Source organism: Pantherophis guttatus, chromosome 2 (genome assembly GCF_059756535.1).
Source record: "Pantherophis guttatus breed Tessera chromosome 2, ASM5975653v1, whole genome shotgun sequence".
NCBI lineage: Eukaryota > Metazoa > Chordata > Lepidosauria > Squamata > Colubridae > Pantherophis > Pantherophis guttatus.
The window spans coordinates 179,902,055-179,918,609 of record NC_142064.1 but is presented as its reverse complement, the minus strand read 5'-3'; the positions used below and the strand labels follow the sequence as shown (position 1 = coordinate 179,918,609).

General features: G+C 38.3%; 1 protein-coding gene across 1 annotated transcript in view; it reads right to left on the bottom strand.

Annotated features, from left to right (window-relative positions):
* WWC1 (WW and C2 domain containing 1) overlaps positions 1–14,227 on the bottom strand; it is a 110,681-nt gene extending 96,454 nt beyond the window's left edge. Inside the window, exon 1 of the mRNA XM_034406175.3 lies at positions 13,513–14,227. Within this exon, the coding sequence (XP_034262066.2) occupies positions 13,513–13,631 (119 nt within the window). The 5' untranslated portion in view covers positions 13,632–14,227. The remainder of the gene's footprint in view (positions 1–13,512) is intronic.
* Positions 14,228–16,555: the final 2,328 nt, after the last annotated feature.

The window sequence follows — 16,555 nt, the reverse complement described above, 5'->3', positions numbered from 1 at the left end:
AAATAAAGAAATAAAAGGATTAAACGTAAAAAAAGAATACAAGGTCCAAGCGTTTGCGGACGACCTTGTCTTCTTCATAGAAGATCCAATAAAAACAACACCAAAATTAATAAAAGAGATAGAGAAATTTGGAAAGGTAAAGGGCTTAAAAATTAATAAGGAAAAGACTAAAATGATAACGAAAAACATGATAGCAAAACATGTGGAGAAATTAGTAAAAGATTCAGGATTACAAGTAGTTAAAAAGGTGAAATACCTAGGGATACATTTGACACCCAGAAGTGTAACGATAAAAGAAAATAATTATGACCCTTTGGTCCAAAACATAAAAGAGGATTTGGTAAAATGGGGGAAATTAAAATTGTCATTGCTGGGAAGAATTGCAGCAATAAAATCGAATATACTGCCAAGACTCCTTTATTTATTCCAAACAATTCCAATAAAATTAGACAAGAAATTCTTTATTAATTTGGATAAAATAACTACTAATTTCGTGTGGGAGGGGAAAAATCAAGAATTAAATTAAGTATATTACAAGATGATAAAATTAGAGGTGGATTCGGACTTCCGGCATGGGAGAAAAATTATAAAGCTTCAAGCTTAACATGGATTAGAGAATGGGTAACATTGGGAAATCAAAGATTATTACAATTAGAAGGCCATGATTTAATGAAGGGTGGCATGCCTTTCTATGGAGCCCTAGAAATAAAATATATAAACATTTCAATAATCATGTAATTAAGAAATCATTAATTAGTACATGGCAAGAAACCAAAAGTAAACATTATATGAAAGTACCCAGTTGGCTATCAACAATAGAAGCAATAACATACCCCAACACACTATCGAAACAAAAATTGTTAAGATATAGAGAGATACTAGACTCACAAGGAAGACTGAAAACAAGAGAGGAATTAAAAGAACAAGGAATATTAATAGACTGGTGGCCCTACTCACAAATTAAAACAAGATATAGGAAAGACCAGGAGGAGGGAGGAATAGACCCAAAACCAAATCGATTAGACAAATTATTAGAATCCAAAGAAGAAAAATCAATTTAAAAAATTTACAAATACCTACTAGAATTTGATTTGGCAGAAGAATTGGTTAAAGGACAGATGATAGCTTGGGCAAGGAACATTGGGCACAGTATACAGCTAGAAGAATGGGAAAGGGCTTGGGAAAACAATTACAGTATGACAAAATCAGTAGCATATAAGGAGACTCATTATAAAATGTGGTACAGATGGTATCTAGCTCCTTCGAGGTTAGCGAAAATGTACCCGAATGTAAATTCGGCTTGTTGGAAATGTAAGCAAGCTCAGGATACTTTCTTCCATTCATGGTGGCTTTGCCCAGAAATCAAGAAATATTGGAGCAAAATAAAAACATGGATAGTAGAAATAACAGATCAAGAAATTGAATTAGAACCAGAAATCTTTTTATTAGGCATGATCAAAAGGAACATTAGACAGGACATAAAATACTTAACACTACATATAATTACGGCGGCAAGATTGGTACTAGCACAATTATGGAAAACATATCGTTTGCCAACAGACCAGGAGATAATTCAAAAAATTTACGCATGTGCAGAAATGGATAAATTAACATTAAAATTAAAAGACAAGGAAGACTCAAAATATTTTGAAGTATGGAATAGATGGTATAAGTGGATAAATCAAAAGAAAAAAGGGTAAAGACTAAATTTAGGAAAAATCAAATGTAACAAATAAGCACCGTAAGGTAGATAGAATAAGAAATAAATCACTGTTTATATATGTATGTATGTATGTATGTATGTATGTATGTATGTATGTATGTGTATATATACATATATATATATACAGGTACATATATTTAGCTTGTCGGTGGGGTTGTGTATTGTATATGCAATTTTACGATTGAGAAAAATTTGTATAATTTTGTATTTTTAAATTTTTAAATTCAATAAAGTTTGTTTTATATATATATATAGGCTGCAACTTCAAAGTTTAATTTTTTTAGGGTTTTTGGAAGAGGGGGCACATTTTGATCATTAAGCCACCAAAATATATTCTATAAATGTTAGATAATTTACCAATTACAACATTTGTTTTTTACCTAAGCAATCTATCCTGATATACAAGTAATCTTCACTTACTGACTGCTTATTCAGTGACTATTTAAGAGAAACATGTGAACAATTGTTGAAGTTGTAATGTCCCCAGAGTTATGTAATTACGATTCAGGATCTTGGCAACTGGTTTACTGGCACATTTATAATGATCACAAGAATCCCGCAGTCATGTGATTGTCATTAGCAAACTTCACAGCCAGCTTCCGACAAGCAAAGTCAATGGAAAAACTGGCAGGAAGTGTCAAGTCAGTCATGTGACATCACACTTAATGACCCATGGCGATTCACTTAACAATTGCAGAACTGCTATCATAAGGTGGGCACTGTTACATGAGTTTTTCACTTTGTGACTGCATCACTGAGCAACCAAGTTGCCAATGCCAATTGCAGTTGGTAAGGATTTCCTACATATCATTTCACTAAACAATGAAAGACAATTTGTTTACACTCTTTAAAGTGACTTCCATCTAATTAGCATGACGTTCAATGTTTGAAAATTGTAGAACTCCAAAAATAAGTTAGAATAAGCTTAAAGAATTAGTAAGATGTTTAGGCAAGATCTTGTACAAAGGCAAGCATCAAGTCTTTAAAGCGGTACATCTTTTAAGACAATCTTGCATAGCAACATCTTACAACAGTAATATCAGCCTGGCACTGATGTCTGAAAAAAACATGTACTTTAAAATCTGTGGTGATCCAAAGCATTTCATAGCTTTAGAGTTCAATGCAACAAAATCAGATGCTTTAATGAACTTTTTTTTCTGTGCATTATATTTTATAAATAACAATTGACTTCATGAAACAAAACATAAACACATGGACTTACATTAATGTACACTACCACAATGAAAAAACAACAACATAGAATTGATTTCAATCACCTCACTTGGTTTTCATCAAAAAGCTGAAAAGTTTAAAAAACTATATTATATTTCAAAATTGATTTTTTTTTCATAAAATACTTGCAATTCATCTAATTCCTCACAAATTTATAATTTCTAAGGTTTACACTCTTGCTGTAACAATTGCCATAGTATCTACGCGATAGAAAAAGAACAAATATACATAGGGTTAACTGAGAAACAGAAATAATTGAAGGAATACAAATACTAAAATCATTCTCACTCTGATAAAGGTCCCAAGTAATACTCTGGATTTTCAAACAATAACCTTATTGAATTCCAGCAATGTATTGGTTGGGTGGGTGAGAAGTATAATACAATAATAAAATGTGGACAGACAGGTTTGCATTCTTTCGTAAAGGAAATACATGTGCATTATGTACCCTGAACGGAGGAATGTTTGTTGTACTAAACTTTAAGGAATAACATGTTTCGCTGCTGTGAAATGAACTAACACAAGAAGCCTGGGATGCATTATAATTCATACAATTTGGTGAATGGGCAGTTTATAGGAAGCATTCCCTTCTCCAGTTTGCAGAGTTTTGGACAAAGTAAGCATGTTACTTGGAAACCGGTTCAAAGACAACTTTGCATTTGCCAACTTTTTGTAACAGGAGAGTGGAACATTTTCCATCTTACAAACCTATGCAAACTATAACCCTCTCCACTTGTATTTTAATATTCTTTGCTCCTATCAGTGCCATCACCAAAAGTTAGGGACAAGAGTTGAACATACATGAATATGATGCCTAACTCTTTGCTGTTCCAAATAGCATATATTGGTGGCTATAAGACTGGGAAAGGACATTTGTGAAAATAGATTGCTTATGTAAAATAAAGTTTTCTTTTAATCCTGTCCACTGATAATATATCTGCTTCCTATTTTATTAATTTATTTTTAAAATTTATATGCCATCCATCTCACAGTTTTAGAAGACTCTGAATGGCTTTTTACCTGTCCTTTTTAAAAGATATTTTAAAAATATCTTTTAATCAGCTGACTTTTTAAAATGTATTGTCATTTTACAGTTATATTTTCCTGTTACTTGTACATTGCTCCAATTAATTTTATGGGTAGTGGAATGCACAGTGGTTGGATTCAATTTTTTTTACTACCGGTTCTGTGGGCATGGCTTGGTGGGTGTGGCTTGGTGAGCGTGACAAGGGAAGGATACTGTAAAATCTCCATTCCCACCCCACTCCAGGGGAAGGATACTGTAAAAACTCCATTCCCTCCCTACTCCAGGGGAAGGTTACTGCAAAATCCCCATTTCCTCCTGATCAGCTGGGACTCAGGAGGCAGAGAATAGATGAGGGCGGGGACAGTCGGAGCTGGTATTTACTGGTTCTCCAAACTACTCAAAATTTCTGCTACCGGCTCTCCAGAACTGGTCAGAACCTGCTGAATACGAGCTCTGGGTATGCACAAACACATCAATAAATGGGATCAACAATAAAAAAAAAGGAAATAAAAGGAAATAAAAATAAGGACAACTCACTAGAAAATACTAGGGTTGGGAAATATAGGATAAAGCAGTCATTCAAAATCACGTTTAAAAAGAATAGGTGATTATTATAATGAAAGATATCATTTTGTACAAGTAATACCTGCTGTATGTCATGATAGAATGACTTCACGTGCCAATACAAAAAAGCCTGTTTCTCATGCTCTCTGCTTGTCTTTCTGAACATAATTTCAGATCACGATGTCTACTTGCAGAGAGGGTTTGACACCAACTTGACTGAAAAGAAAGCTAAGTATTTTAAAATGGCTTGAAATAGGTCATTTTAAATATGCTCTAACTTTAAATTTGTCTATTTTGTCTGCGTTTTGTGGTTCTTTAGGTTAATTATTATAAAACTATTATAAACCGGACTGAAATTTTTGAATACAAATTGAATCAGACAAAAATAAAATTTGCCAATACTTTCTACTTCATATCAAAATTAATAATTTAATGGATATTGGGGCAGGCAGAATGATAATAGCACAATAGTAGCACACTTAGATCCAATAGAAGAGAATATATTTAACTCAGGTTTGAACTGTGGAGCTCTTGGTGCTCCCTAAACTTCTTGCTTGCTTGCTTACAGAGGTTTCATTACCTAACTAGGTAACATCATCACTGAGAGGGAGGTTGACTCCATGTTTATATACAGCAGCTATCTTTTAGTACAATGAAAAACATCTGGATTTTTTAAACATTAAGGCAAGGTAAATCAAGTTCAGTTTTTTTTAAAAAAAAAAGCTTTAAAGAAAAGCCTAAAAAGACTAATTATTCTATTGGTCAACATATAGTGGAAAATCCAATTTACTCATTCATGCCCCTCAATTTAAGATTTAAGACCTACTTTCAACATTTTTCTGTGGGAGCTTGTCATAGGTAAAACTACCAAAACAATGTTATTATACATACCTTGTTGCATTATGTATTGTGCAATGAAATAATCCTTACTCTTGTAAAATCAAATAATGATTAGCAAATTGAAACCAAAGGGGAGCTGAATTCTGAAACCATGAATATTACATGTTGTAACTAAGGATAATATATATACATATTATTATCTTAAAGTTAAGGAATAATAATATTATTTATATATTAAGACCCACAATCAGTTTCAAATAAAAGCACACTTTTACTGAAGCACTTTTTCCCTGTTCCAGCCACTTAATTTGCAAAAGAAAATTATACATTGGGTGTGAGTTTTATGTAGAGTTACCAAACTGCAGTTATATACATCACTTAAAACTAAAACAAAAATAAAAATCTAGCTGTTAAATGATGCTTCAGTGGTATGCAATTAAATTTAGCTAAATAAAATGAACATTTCCAAAGAAAGAGATCCATGGGGGAAAAAGTTCAGTGAGAAGCACAAACAACAAACAGAATAGTGCTGATTTGCAAATGAAAACCCAGAGTGTAAAGAAAAAATCTCAGAGATGTAGGGCATCTCTCCTCAGCTTTTGTTCCTTTTCTTGACTACTCTCATTATTCTTTTTGGCAGAATTGGAGCTTATGCAGCTGCAGACCTTCCCAATCTGTTGCCCTTTCTTGATTGGTAACGAAGCAAAGGCAGCCAACTGCACTCATGTGAATCTTTTCCCTCAGAGGCGCACTAACCAAGGATGGCAACTGCTCCAGCCTTCTGGGAAGGCCAGATTAAATTATAGCTAACCACCAACAAAACAATGTTCACCTCAGTCACTAAACAGACTCCCACATGCACTTAAGCCTATAAGATGGTTTGAAAACGCATTTGTCCATAAAAAGAAGACAGTCTGGAACATATGCAAAAACTTTTGACAATCTTGAAATGTGAAGAAAGCCATTTTTAATATGAACATATGAAGAACATGATTCAGTTTATATTACATCTATGCCTTGTACATTTTTTAAAGTATGGCTTTTAAATAACCAATCTTAAAAATGTGACATTGAATATAACTTCATACAGAATGCAACACTTTTACTGGAAACTTACAGTAGCTCCAAAAAGTCATATTTCTTTGGGGGTAATTCCACCTCAACTCAATGATTCCTGATAATTATTCAAACTGATTTAAAGGTTCGATAGAGGGTTTGGAGTTTCAGGAACCTTGCTAATAAGTGCAAATTTTGATGCATTTTCTTTCTTTGTCCCCTTCCTTCCTTCCCTCCAAAAAACCTTGGCCAACTTTTAAGTTACCATTTTAAAAAAGTAAAAAAATGTAAGGAAAAATGAGACATGTTTTAGAAATCCTTACAAGTTTTAGTTCTTCATCTACTAAATTCAAGGTTGGGGTATGATTTAAATTTCTTCTCACAAATATATCCATGATATCTCAAAGGAATTTGATTGGTAAATAATATGAATACTGGGATTGTCGAATTTTGATACATAACAATAATTTTCTATAAATATCTGCTAAACTAATGTTTTATTATAAGAACTCAGGAATCTTTTTTTAAAAAATGCTTGCAAAGAAATGGTTCTAACACTGGTATAAGAATGTGTCACATATGATGTATATATTGAGCCAAGTTGATATAACAGCCATAGGCTTGGTTTACTATTAAATGCACCTGTGTGTACCAATTGGAAACAACACTTTGTGCCTTGCTTTAAGCTTACTATTTTTGATTGCCAACTAGTCTCTAAGCAGACAATGTTCCCACAGTTTGCTTCTTAAGCCAGTCTCTGGTTACCGTACCAGAAAAAAAACTGTAGTTATGGTAAACCTAAAACAAAAAGAGCCACAAGACAGCGCCATGCTTGTAACTTTTCATCTTCAAGATAGGTTTACCAAAGATCTGTGGCCTCTACTTTCCATCCTAATGCTCTCCAGATATTTTGAAGTACAAGCCAGAATAATCAGAAATAATGAGAACTGGGATCCAAAACATCTGGAGAATATTAAGTTGGAAGAGAGGCTGAATCCACTATAAAATTCTCACTTTTTAAAGAAAACCTGGATTTTGATTGTTACAATTCGAATCTCTGCTTCCCCATTGAAAGGATACTGTTATCAAGATCACAAAAATCCTAGTAGGAATTATCACATAGATTTGGAAATACTGCTGAAACAGTTAGATGAGTTTTCAAACACAGCTAGGAAAAAAATCATTTCAGTAGTTAATAGCCAAAAAAGAGAATCCTGATACCCTTAACTTAGTAAAAATGGTACATCGTTCCACCTAGAGAGAAAATACTTTTTTCCAGGTTCAGTGCTTAAAGAAAGCTAATGTTTTATGTACACACATACTTGCTCACACATGTCAGTTATGGAGCGACATTCTGATCTTGAAAACAATATGACCCTTGGACAATGGAAATAGCCATGGGAATGCAATCTAGCTACGGCCCAGTGCCGCAGTTTATGTATTTCTAGTCTATAGCTTAATTTTCTCAAAAAAGTTTTAAGTGTTTCACATTCTAGAATAAGCATATTCTAGAACAGGAAAATTTTATCTGAAATATCTATCTAAAATACTGAAATACCACTCAACTGGATGTTCCAAGCTAGATAGTTCATTGATCTGATATTAAAGAACTATGTCCATACCGAACAGAAAAGAAAGCAGCAAGTTATGGTTTTTACACAAAGTTTTACACAAAGTTTACTTACTTGTATTTTAAACACATTTAGTATTTGGAGATAATGAAGTCATCATAATATGTGATGTAATATATGTGATGACTTCATAACCCCCAAATCACATAAAGAAAGCATTTTTAGCAATCTGGACTTCTTTCTGCACCCTAATACCGTGATGGCGAACCTATAGCACACCTGCCAGAGGTGGCACACAGTGCCCTCTCTGTGGACACACAAACTGTTGCCCCAGTTCAGCTCCGTCATGCATACGTGCACACCTCCCATGGGCCAGCTGGTCTTTGGATCTCTGCCGCGCATATGCAGGGGGTGTGTGGGGGGGCGTGCATGTGCAGGATGCATGTGCGGAGTGCATCCAGGGAGCGTGCATGCACGAGGGCAGGGTGTATGCACAAAGCACGTGTATGCACGGGGCGTACGTATGCACAGGACGCATGCATGGGGGCCGCGTGTGCATGGGGGACAAGGTGCATGCCTGGGGGCTATGTGTGCATTGCATTTGAAGGTTCAGGCACGTGTGCTTTGGGCACTCGGTCTGGAAAAGGTTAGCCATTGCTGTCTTAATATTTTACATTTTTCTCAAATCTATCTTTTCCATTTGATTATGATACTGGGTATTTTCTTAACAATGTTGATTTAACAGGTTTTAGAATTTAATATGTCCTTCTAACACTAAATTCTTATTCCTCTCAAAATGTGGACAGCATAGCATTAATTTTAAAGTAAACATGACTATGTCTGAATCAATGTGTTTTAGTTCATTGTCTAAAACTGCAATACAGTAAAGGGAGAATCACATAAAATATTTGAGACACATTTTAGTTCTATCCCAGGTATTTCCTGGAATTACTGTAATCTACATTTCTAATACTTTATCTGTAAAACACACACAAAGCAACATACCTTCTCTCTAATAACTTTTTGCTTTCATGTTTATAATACTGTAAGTCAGAAACACGGGGCAACTAAATTACCTACATTCTGATCTAAGAGTGTCAATTGTCAATCTCTGAGTTTGGTTGAAATATGTTCTGCAATCCAAGAATACATTCAGATTTTCATTCATTATTGAAAAAATTCCCAGAAAAGGGAAGTGAGGGGATATGATATTGAAACCCAAAAATTATCATCCTGAAGAATACCACAGAACATAGTAAAGTAATAATTGTACTATATCAAAATCAGAGATGCCACAAACTTTAAGTGACCTCAAGATTTCTGGCTAGAATTTGCAGAACTAAACACTATAAATCTAACACAATACATTACAGATAGTATTATTAAATTGGACATTTAGACTTCAATACTTTCTTTTAAAAACATTATTCTTTAATTGTAGTCATATCGGTATTATGCTATACCTTGGGTGTCTTGATTTTGGTCTGGCAACAATTTAACAGAAATTTGAACAGGAAGTAGTTTTACTAGTAGATCATTTTTCATTATTAATAACTGTCATCTGGTTGTTTAACACAAGCAACATAGGTAAGGTGTTCTAAAGAACCCTTTTTTATTTGAATACACAGGTCATATAAGTAAATGGCACAGAAAATATTAGCAATTAATATTATCCCTGAGCCACCATTTCACACCTTGTTCAGCTTGCTGGATTTCCATATTGTTGCAAAGAAGCCATGAAATCTAGAAGTTTGTCCATTATCTTTCACATAGCCTTTACATTAAGGTGTGAAAAATTATTAAACCTGTCTTCCCATTTATACAAAATCAAGATGTGGTAAGTCATAATAGAGAATGAATAAAATTCATTCTGACTATTTTATCATATATTTGGTGGGGAAGGAAGTTGCGCAAGTACTCAATCTACACTTGAATATCAATATATACTCAATATACACATACATTCTTCTATATTTGAAGATCAACATTTCTGTTAATTCAAAAGTTGCTCTGGATCAAATGCCAACATTTTAGCTAAAGATGCTTTTGTGTTAGATATAGTCTAAGACAAAAGCATCTTATTATTTTGAATAAAATATTTTTAATAAAATATATCCCACACCCAGCTGTACATCTCCACCCCGGACCACCCCAATGATGCCCTTGAAGTGATGTCCTGGTGTCTGGAGGCCGTGCGGATCTGGATGGGGAGGAACAGGCTCAGGCTCAACCCATCCAAGACCGAGTGGCTGTGGTTTCCGACGTCCCAATATAATCAGTTGACGCCATCGCTGACTATTGGGGGCGAATCGCTGGCCCCCATGGAGAGGGCTCGCAACTTGGGCGTCCTCCTGGATTCACGGCTGTCTTTAGAAGAGCACTTGACAGCCGTGACCAGGAGGATTTTTCATCAGGTTCGCCTGATTCGCCAGTTGCGTCCCTTTCTGGATCGGGACTCCCTACACACTGTCACTCATGCCCTCGTCACCTCCTGCCTGGACTATTGTAACGCTCTCTACATGGGGCTCCCCTTGAGGAGCACCCGGAGGCTCCAACTGGCGCAGAATGCGGCCGCGCGGGTGGTTATGGGAGCAACATGGCGCTCCCGTGTGACACCTGTCCTGCGCGAGCTGCACTGGCTCCCGGTGGTCTTCCGGGTGCGCTTCAAGGTTTTGGTCACCACCTTTAGAGCGCTCCATGGCTTAGGACCTGGTTATTTACGGGACCGCCTACCACAAACAGCCTCCCACCGGCCGGTACGCTCTCATAGAGAGGGGCTCCTCTGGGTGCTGTCAGCCAAGCAGTGTCAACTGGCGGCCCCCAGGGGGAGGGCCTTCTCTGTGGGGGCACCCACTATCTGGAACGAGTTCCCCCCGGAGATACGGAGGATCCTGGATCTGGCACTTTCCGCCATGCTCTTAGGACCCTCCTATTCCAGCAAGCCGGCCTGGCCTAATTTTCTCCCCTTTCTTTTAAATTTTTAAATTGAAATTTTAATTTGTTTTAAATTATTGGGATTTTTAATTGTCTTGGGCTAAATTATTTAATTTGGTTCTAATTATGTTTCTAAGTTTTTGTATTTATGTATTTTATTTTGTGCCTGTTCACCGCCCTGAGTCCTTCGGGAGTAGGGCGGTATATAAATTTAATAAAACAAACAAACACACCAAGGCTTTCAACTTGAACTCAATGAAAAATGTATAATGATTAAAAATATAATTGGTATCTTTTTAAGAAGACAGCAAAGAAGCTAAAGAATACTCAGGGATGCATGGAGCAACAATTTTACCCACACTGAGTAGTATATCATTAATAAGACAAGGGGGCAAATACATACATACCCCACTCACCCTAGCAAGAAGCATGGAAAAAGAAGCAATGGTATAATGAAAATTTACATCTTTTAATCTGCATAGCAAGCAGTGAAATTCAAGGTAGTTTAAATACTTCTACAGATATAATACTGCTCTGCTTTTAACAACAGTGTCTAAAGAATAATAATATATTGTAGTTATTTTAGTTAAATACCAAATGTATTTATTTAAGATGTACAAATGTAGCTACTTAGAAAAACAGCTTTTTCAAAAAATAAACTGAGTTGCCTCAAGTATAACTGGGGAGTCAAACAAGTTTTATGCACCTGTTTAATTCCACCACCAGTTTCCTAAGACACACCTTTAGTTCAGCAGGTGCAATTCTGTGTTCTGACAAGTCTGAAAAATGGAGGAGGAAGCTAGTCCTGACTAGCACCATTCCAGTTAGCCTTTGATTTGCATAAGTATCTGGGAGCCAATTCAAATTTTAGGATTCACCGTATGAAATGAAGAAAGGAGTCAATGATTTTAAGGATACTGCCTGAACAGCTACCAATATATCACTGAAGTAGGGCTCCAGGAAATAAGATAGATTACATAATGGAACACTTGAGTTTCATACCTTTGCTGAATTCTAAGCATGTGGTGTAATCATAACAGAAAAAAATGCATGCAAGGAAGTTGACAGTGGAAGCCATTCACATATCTACCTGGCCCATGAGCAAATACTGTTCTATAAAGTGGGATTAGAATACTGGATTTATATTGAGCTTTTGCACCCATCCACTTTAGGTATTTCCCACCAGACCAAAAACGTAATGAATCATTCAAAAAAGCAACAAAAGAAGCTGTGTGGCAAGCCGATGGCAGCTTCCATGTTCAAATTACACAGGCTTTCCACCTGAACTTTGACATGATGCCCTTTGTCTGTGTAAGCATTCCACTAATGCCATTTAAATGTATCAACCATGTGGGTCAGCATATTTAAGATATCTCTGCACGGTTTCAGGAAGCAGGTTAGATGTTGGCAATGTATAGTTCAAATCTCTGTTTAGGCATGAAACTCTGCTAAAGGGAATGGAATGAACAGTCTGACTCTACCCTACTTCTTGGAATTGAAAAAAGTAAGGAATGAGATGAGGAAAGCCTGAAGTGCAGAGGAAATTCAAACATAAAAATTAGTGAAAAAATTAAAGCCCTTCTCCAACTTGGGTTTAGAATGACAGTGATGAATCATATGCAGGATACACAACAATTAAAATACACACCAATAAGACCACAAATGAAAGATCTGATCCTTGTCCTAAATACACTTGAATAGGATGGAGTCTCTGGAAGTTTCCCAGTTATTAAACGGTTTGGCTTTTGGCTTGTTTGAATAATGTCCATGTTCCCCAGACCCTCCCTTGTCCAGTTGATGTATGTTTACTGAAGCCAAGAACGAAACATCTGCATAAACTCAGAAGCTGCTTTCTTTTGCCAATATTGCTAGGTATGTTCCTACTCAAAACAGCTTCTTGCGCGGAGCCATCCCAGAGGCAGGTAGTCTTCGACTTAAAACAGTTCATTTAGTGACCATTCAAAAGTTCCAACGGCACTGAAAAAAAGTGACTTGTGACTGTTTTTCACACTTATAACTGTTACAGCATCCCCACGGTCCTATGATCAAGCTTCAGACTCTTGGCAGCTGGTTCATACTTGTGACCACTGCTGTGTCCCAAGGTCATGCGATTACCCTGTTGCAACCTTTTCACCACGGGGAAAGCCAGATTCACTTAACAACCAGGTTACTAACATCAAGGGCAATGATTCACTTAACAATCGTGGCAGGAAAGGTCCTAAAATGGGACAAAACTCACTTAAGAAATGTTTCACTTAACAACAGAAATTTTGGGTTCAATTGTGGTCGTAAGTCTTAGAGCTACCTATACTAATACTGGCCCCAGTCTTCAGAGATCGCTCTCAAATCGTCCTGACCTGCCAGGAACAAGTGGGGGGGTAGGGGAAGCGAGCGGACAAATACACACACGCGTTCCCAAATGCACACATACTTTCCGCGGCCAAGTTCTTCCCCTCTTATCCCCACCAGGGCACAGCCTGCTCCAGGCACCTGTCGCCCTTAGAGCGGCAGGCTCCACCCCGGGCCGCCTGGCTCGGCCTCCTCCGGGTCCCGTCCTTCCTCACCTGTCCCGCGGGTCGACCCAGCTGGTGGTTTTGGTAGCGTGGTCGATGTAATAGACTTTGCCGTCGTAGTCGCGGGCTTCCTCCCAGCCTTCGGGCAAAGGCAGTTCCTGCCGGGGCATCTTTCCCGGCGGCAGGGGCAAGCAGCGGAGAGACGGGCAGAGGCCGGAGGCGGAGGCCACCCCATGCAAAGCGAGAGTTCAGCAACCCCCCGCCCAGCCCAGCAGCTGGCACGGCGGGCTGGGACGAGGGGTCGCGGCGAGCAGGGAAACGGGAGCGAAGGAACCGACCGAGCGGGAGCCTCGCATCCTCAGCCGGCTCGGGGAACGAGGAGGAAGGAGCGGCGCGTGCGGGGGAGAGAAGAGCTTTTTTCGAACGTTGCAGGCAACACGCGACAGCCCGGGCTGGCCGCCGTCCGTCCCTCCTCCTCCTCCTCCTCCTCCTCTGATAAGCGAGCCGGCGTCGGCTTTTTTTCCCCCTTTCCCTCTCCTCCCCCCAACCTCCTCTCTTCAGTGGGAGACACCCCCCCCCCTTAAAAAGAGGCGGGGCTGTTGCTGCCGCTTAGCCTGGTCCCTAGAGAGGTCGAGCCCACTTCTTTTTCCCGGGCTTTTGCTTCCAGGGAAAGTAGGGCCGCCAGCTAGCCAAGGCGCCGAGCGCTCCTCGCCAGAGAGTCTTGCAGCGCCGCTCCGCCCGCGGCTCTTGCTCCTCCTCCTCCTCCTCCTCCTCTCACCGCTTGTCTCCTAGGTTGCTTCCTTCACTCCTCCCCTGTGCCGGTGCTACTGTAATACAGGTAATAGTAGAGCCGCCTCAACTTTTTTTTTCCCTTAAAAAAAAAAAAAATCTAGCGGCGGCTATTACCATAAACACGACCGTGTGGGAGACGAGCGCCTCCTCCTGTTTGAGGCGGGGTTAAGAGAAGCGAACCTGAGAGCGGGCGGTGGGTGGATTCCCACGTGCGATCAACTCTGGTTGGCAAATGGGAGGGTTCGGGGAATTGGTCAAAGGGTTTTCGGAGGAGACGCTCGTCCCCCCCCCCTGAATCCAGGTGCAGGTAACTGCTTTGTCAAGACTGCAGGGCTTGGGATCATCAAGCTCTGGGAGAGAAAAGGGGGGTGGGGGTGCCGGAGACAAAATCTGAATAAAAGATGCTATGCGGGGCTCCCTTTTCTGAAGACAGCTTGCCAATGATTTGTACTAGGCGAAGGCGATCGTGTTGGCTGGTGCCGAACCGAATCGGTAGAGCCAAAGTTGAGAATTCAAAATCGGCAGAACGGAAATCTTACAGGAAAGCTTCCCCCTCCCTCCCGCAAATAAGAGGGTTTTCCCCCCTCCCTCATTGAACCAAAATAGCAGTTCCTTAACTCTTTTGTCTTATCTACGTAAGGAAGAATATGTAGATAAGAAAGAAAACGTCGACTATCGACCTTTAAAAAAAAAAAAAACAACTTGGAAGAAAAGTAAAAACGAAAAACATTCGTGTTAACCCGGTAAACGTGGAGAGTGTATCTCTGAGCCACGTGGAACCCTTATTTCCATCATATCAAGGGTAGTCTGTAGATCACTTGATCCCACTTGATTGGCTTGTATAAATGGGGGGGGCGGGGAGGGAAACAGTAGCTGATGGTGACTTCATGGGGAAATCCATGTCATCTTCTTAACAATAATGTAAAGATGGCTTGCCGTCACCTTCCTCCAAGATGTTTTTCAATTTCCTAGACTAAACCTGGTGGTCTTCCATCAAAGTGCTTAACCTTATCCAACCCTACTAAACTTCTGGAGATCAGCTGAATAAGTTAGGTGCTGCCATCTAGCTATATTTAAACTCAATGTACAGCCAAATTGGCACCAAGTGCCCAACTTGTTTCAAACTCCCCAAAAAAAGTTGATAATCATTTAAGAGCAGGAAGACTAAGGTTGGCAAGTCAATTGTTTGATATATGTCAATATAGTATTTATAAGATGACAGAATAACACCATTTTAAAATATATACTAAATTTTGAATTGTATGTACGTGTGTTTTCTTAGAAATCAGTGGGTTTTACTTCTGAGAAAACATGTATCAGATTCTGTAAGGTAACAATCTATGTTTGTAACCTATAACCAAAAAATTGGGAGTAGACATCACATGATTCTAACATGATAACATTTAGATAACATTTTTTATAAATTTTAAAAATAAAAACTTGCTGTGAACTTGGACTTTGAGTTTAAATGAACAGATCCATGTTTGTCTATACAAGCCAATCAGATTATAATCACGATTAAATCCAAATGAGGTTCCAGTAATAAGCATTCAGCGATGTTGTAATGGCAGAGCCCTTGATCACTGCAGAGAGAGAATGGACACTGACAGAAAAGATAATACTCCTTTACCCAAGGAAAATAATTATACCCCCAACTGAACATAAACAGGCCATTCCCAGAAAAAGAACAGTTGTTATATGAGTTGCCAGAGATGGGAAAGTCTCTGTGAATTCATACATAAGAGATAACTTTATACTTTATATTTGTTTGGTTTTTTTCAGATCTTCAAACTGAACATTTACGATGTGGAGGTTCACTGGGACAAAAATGGGGGGAAAACTGAGCACGCTTTAAGACAGCTTTCACATTGCCTAAGATCAACTATGAATGCAGAGTATGATACAGAGTAAATACAAAAAGAACTTCAAAAATAAGATACTGCAGCACATACTCCAGATACCATGGCAACTGCACAATTCCAGCACCAGTCATAATGGTGCATCAAAATATCCCCCCCAGATATGTGGAAGGAGAAGGCCAAGAAAGGCCATTAAATATGGTTAGGATGAGGAATGGCATTTTCCCTATAGTCACAGTGGTTGTTATATTATTATTGGGCTTATACAACATGCTAAGCAATGATTCATATCAATAGAGAAAGCCTTCTATCTGACATTAATTAATAGGAATTGAAACATTGCCCTCTGTCCAGTCATACAGGATGGGCAGAAACTAAAGATATAATCCCTCAAACAGCCTGGCCCTACATCATGAAGGGCTTCATAAATTGTAACCAGAACC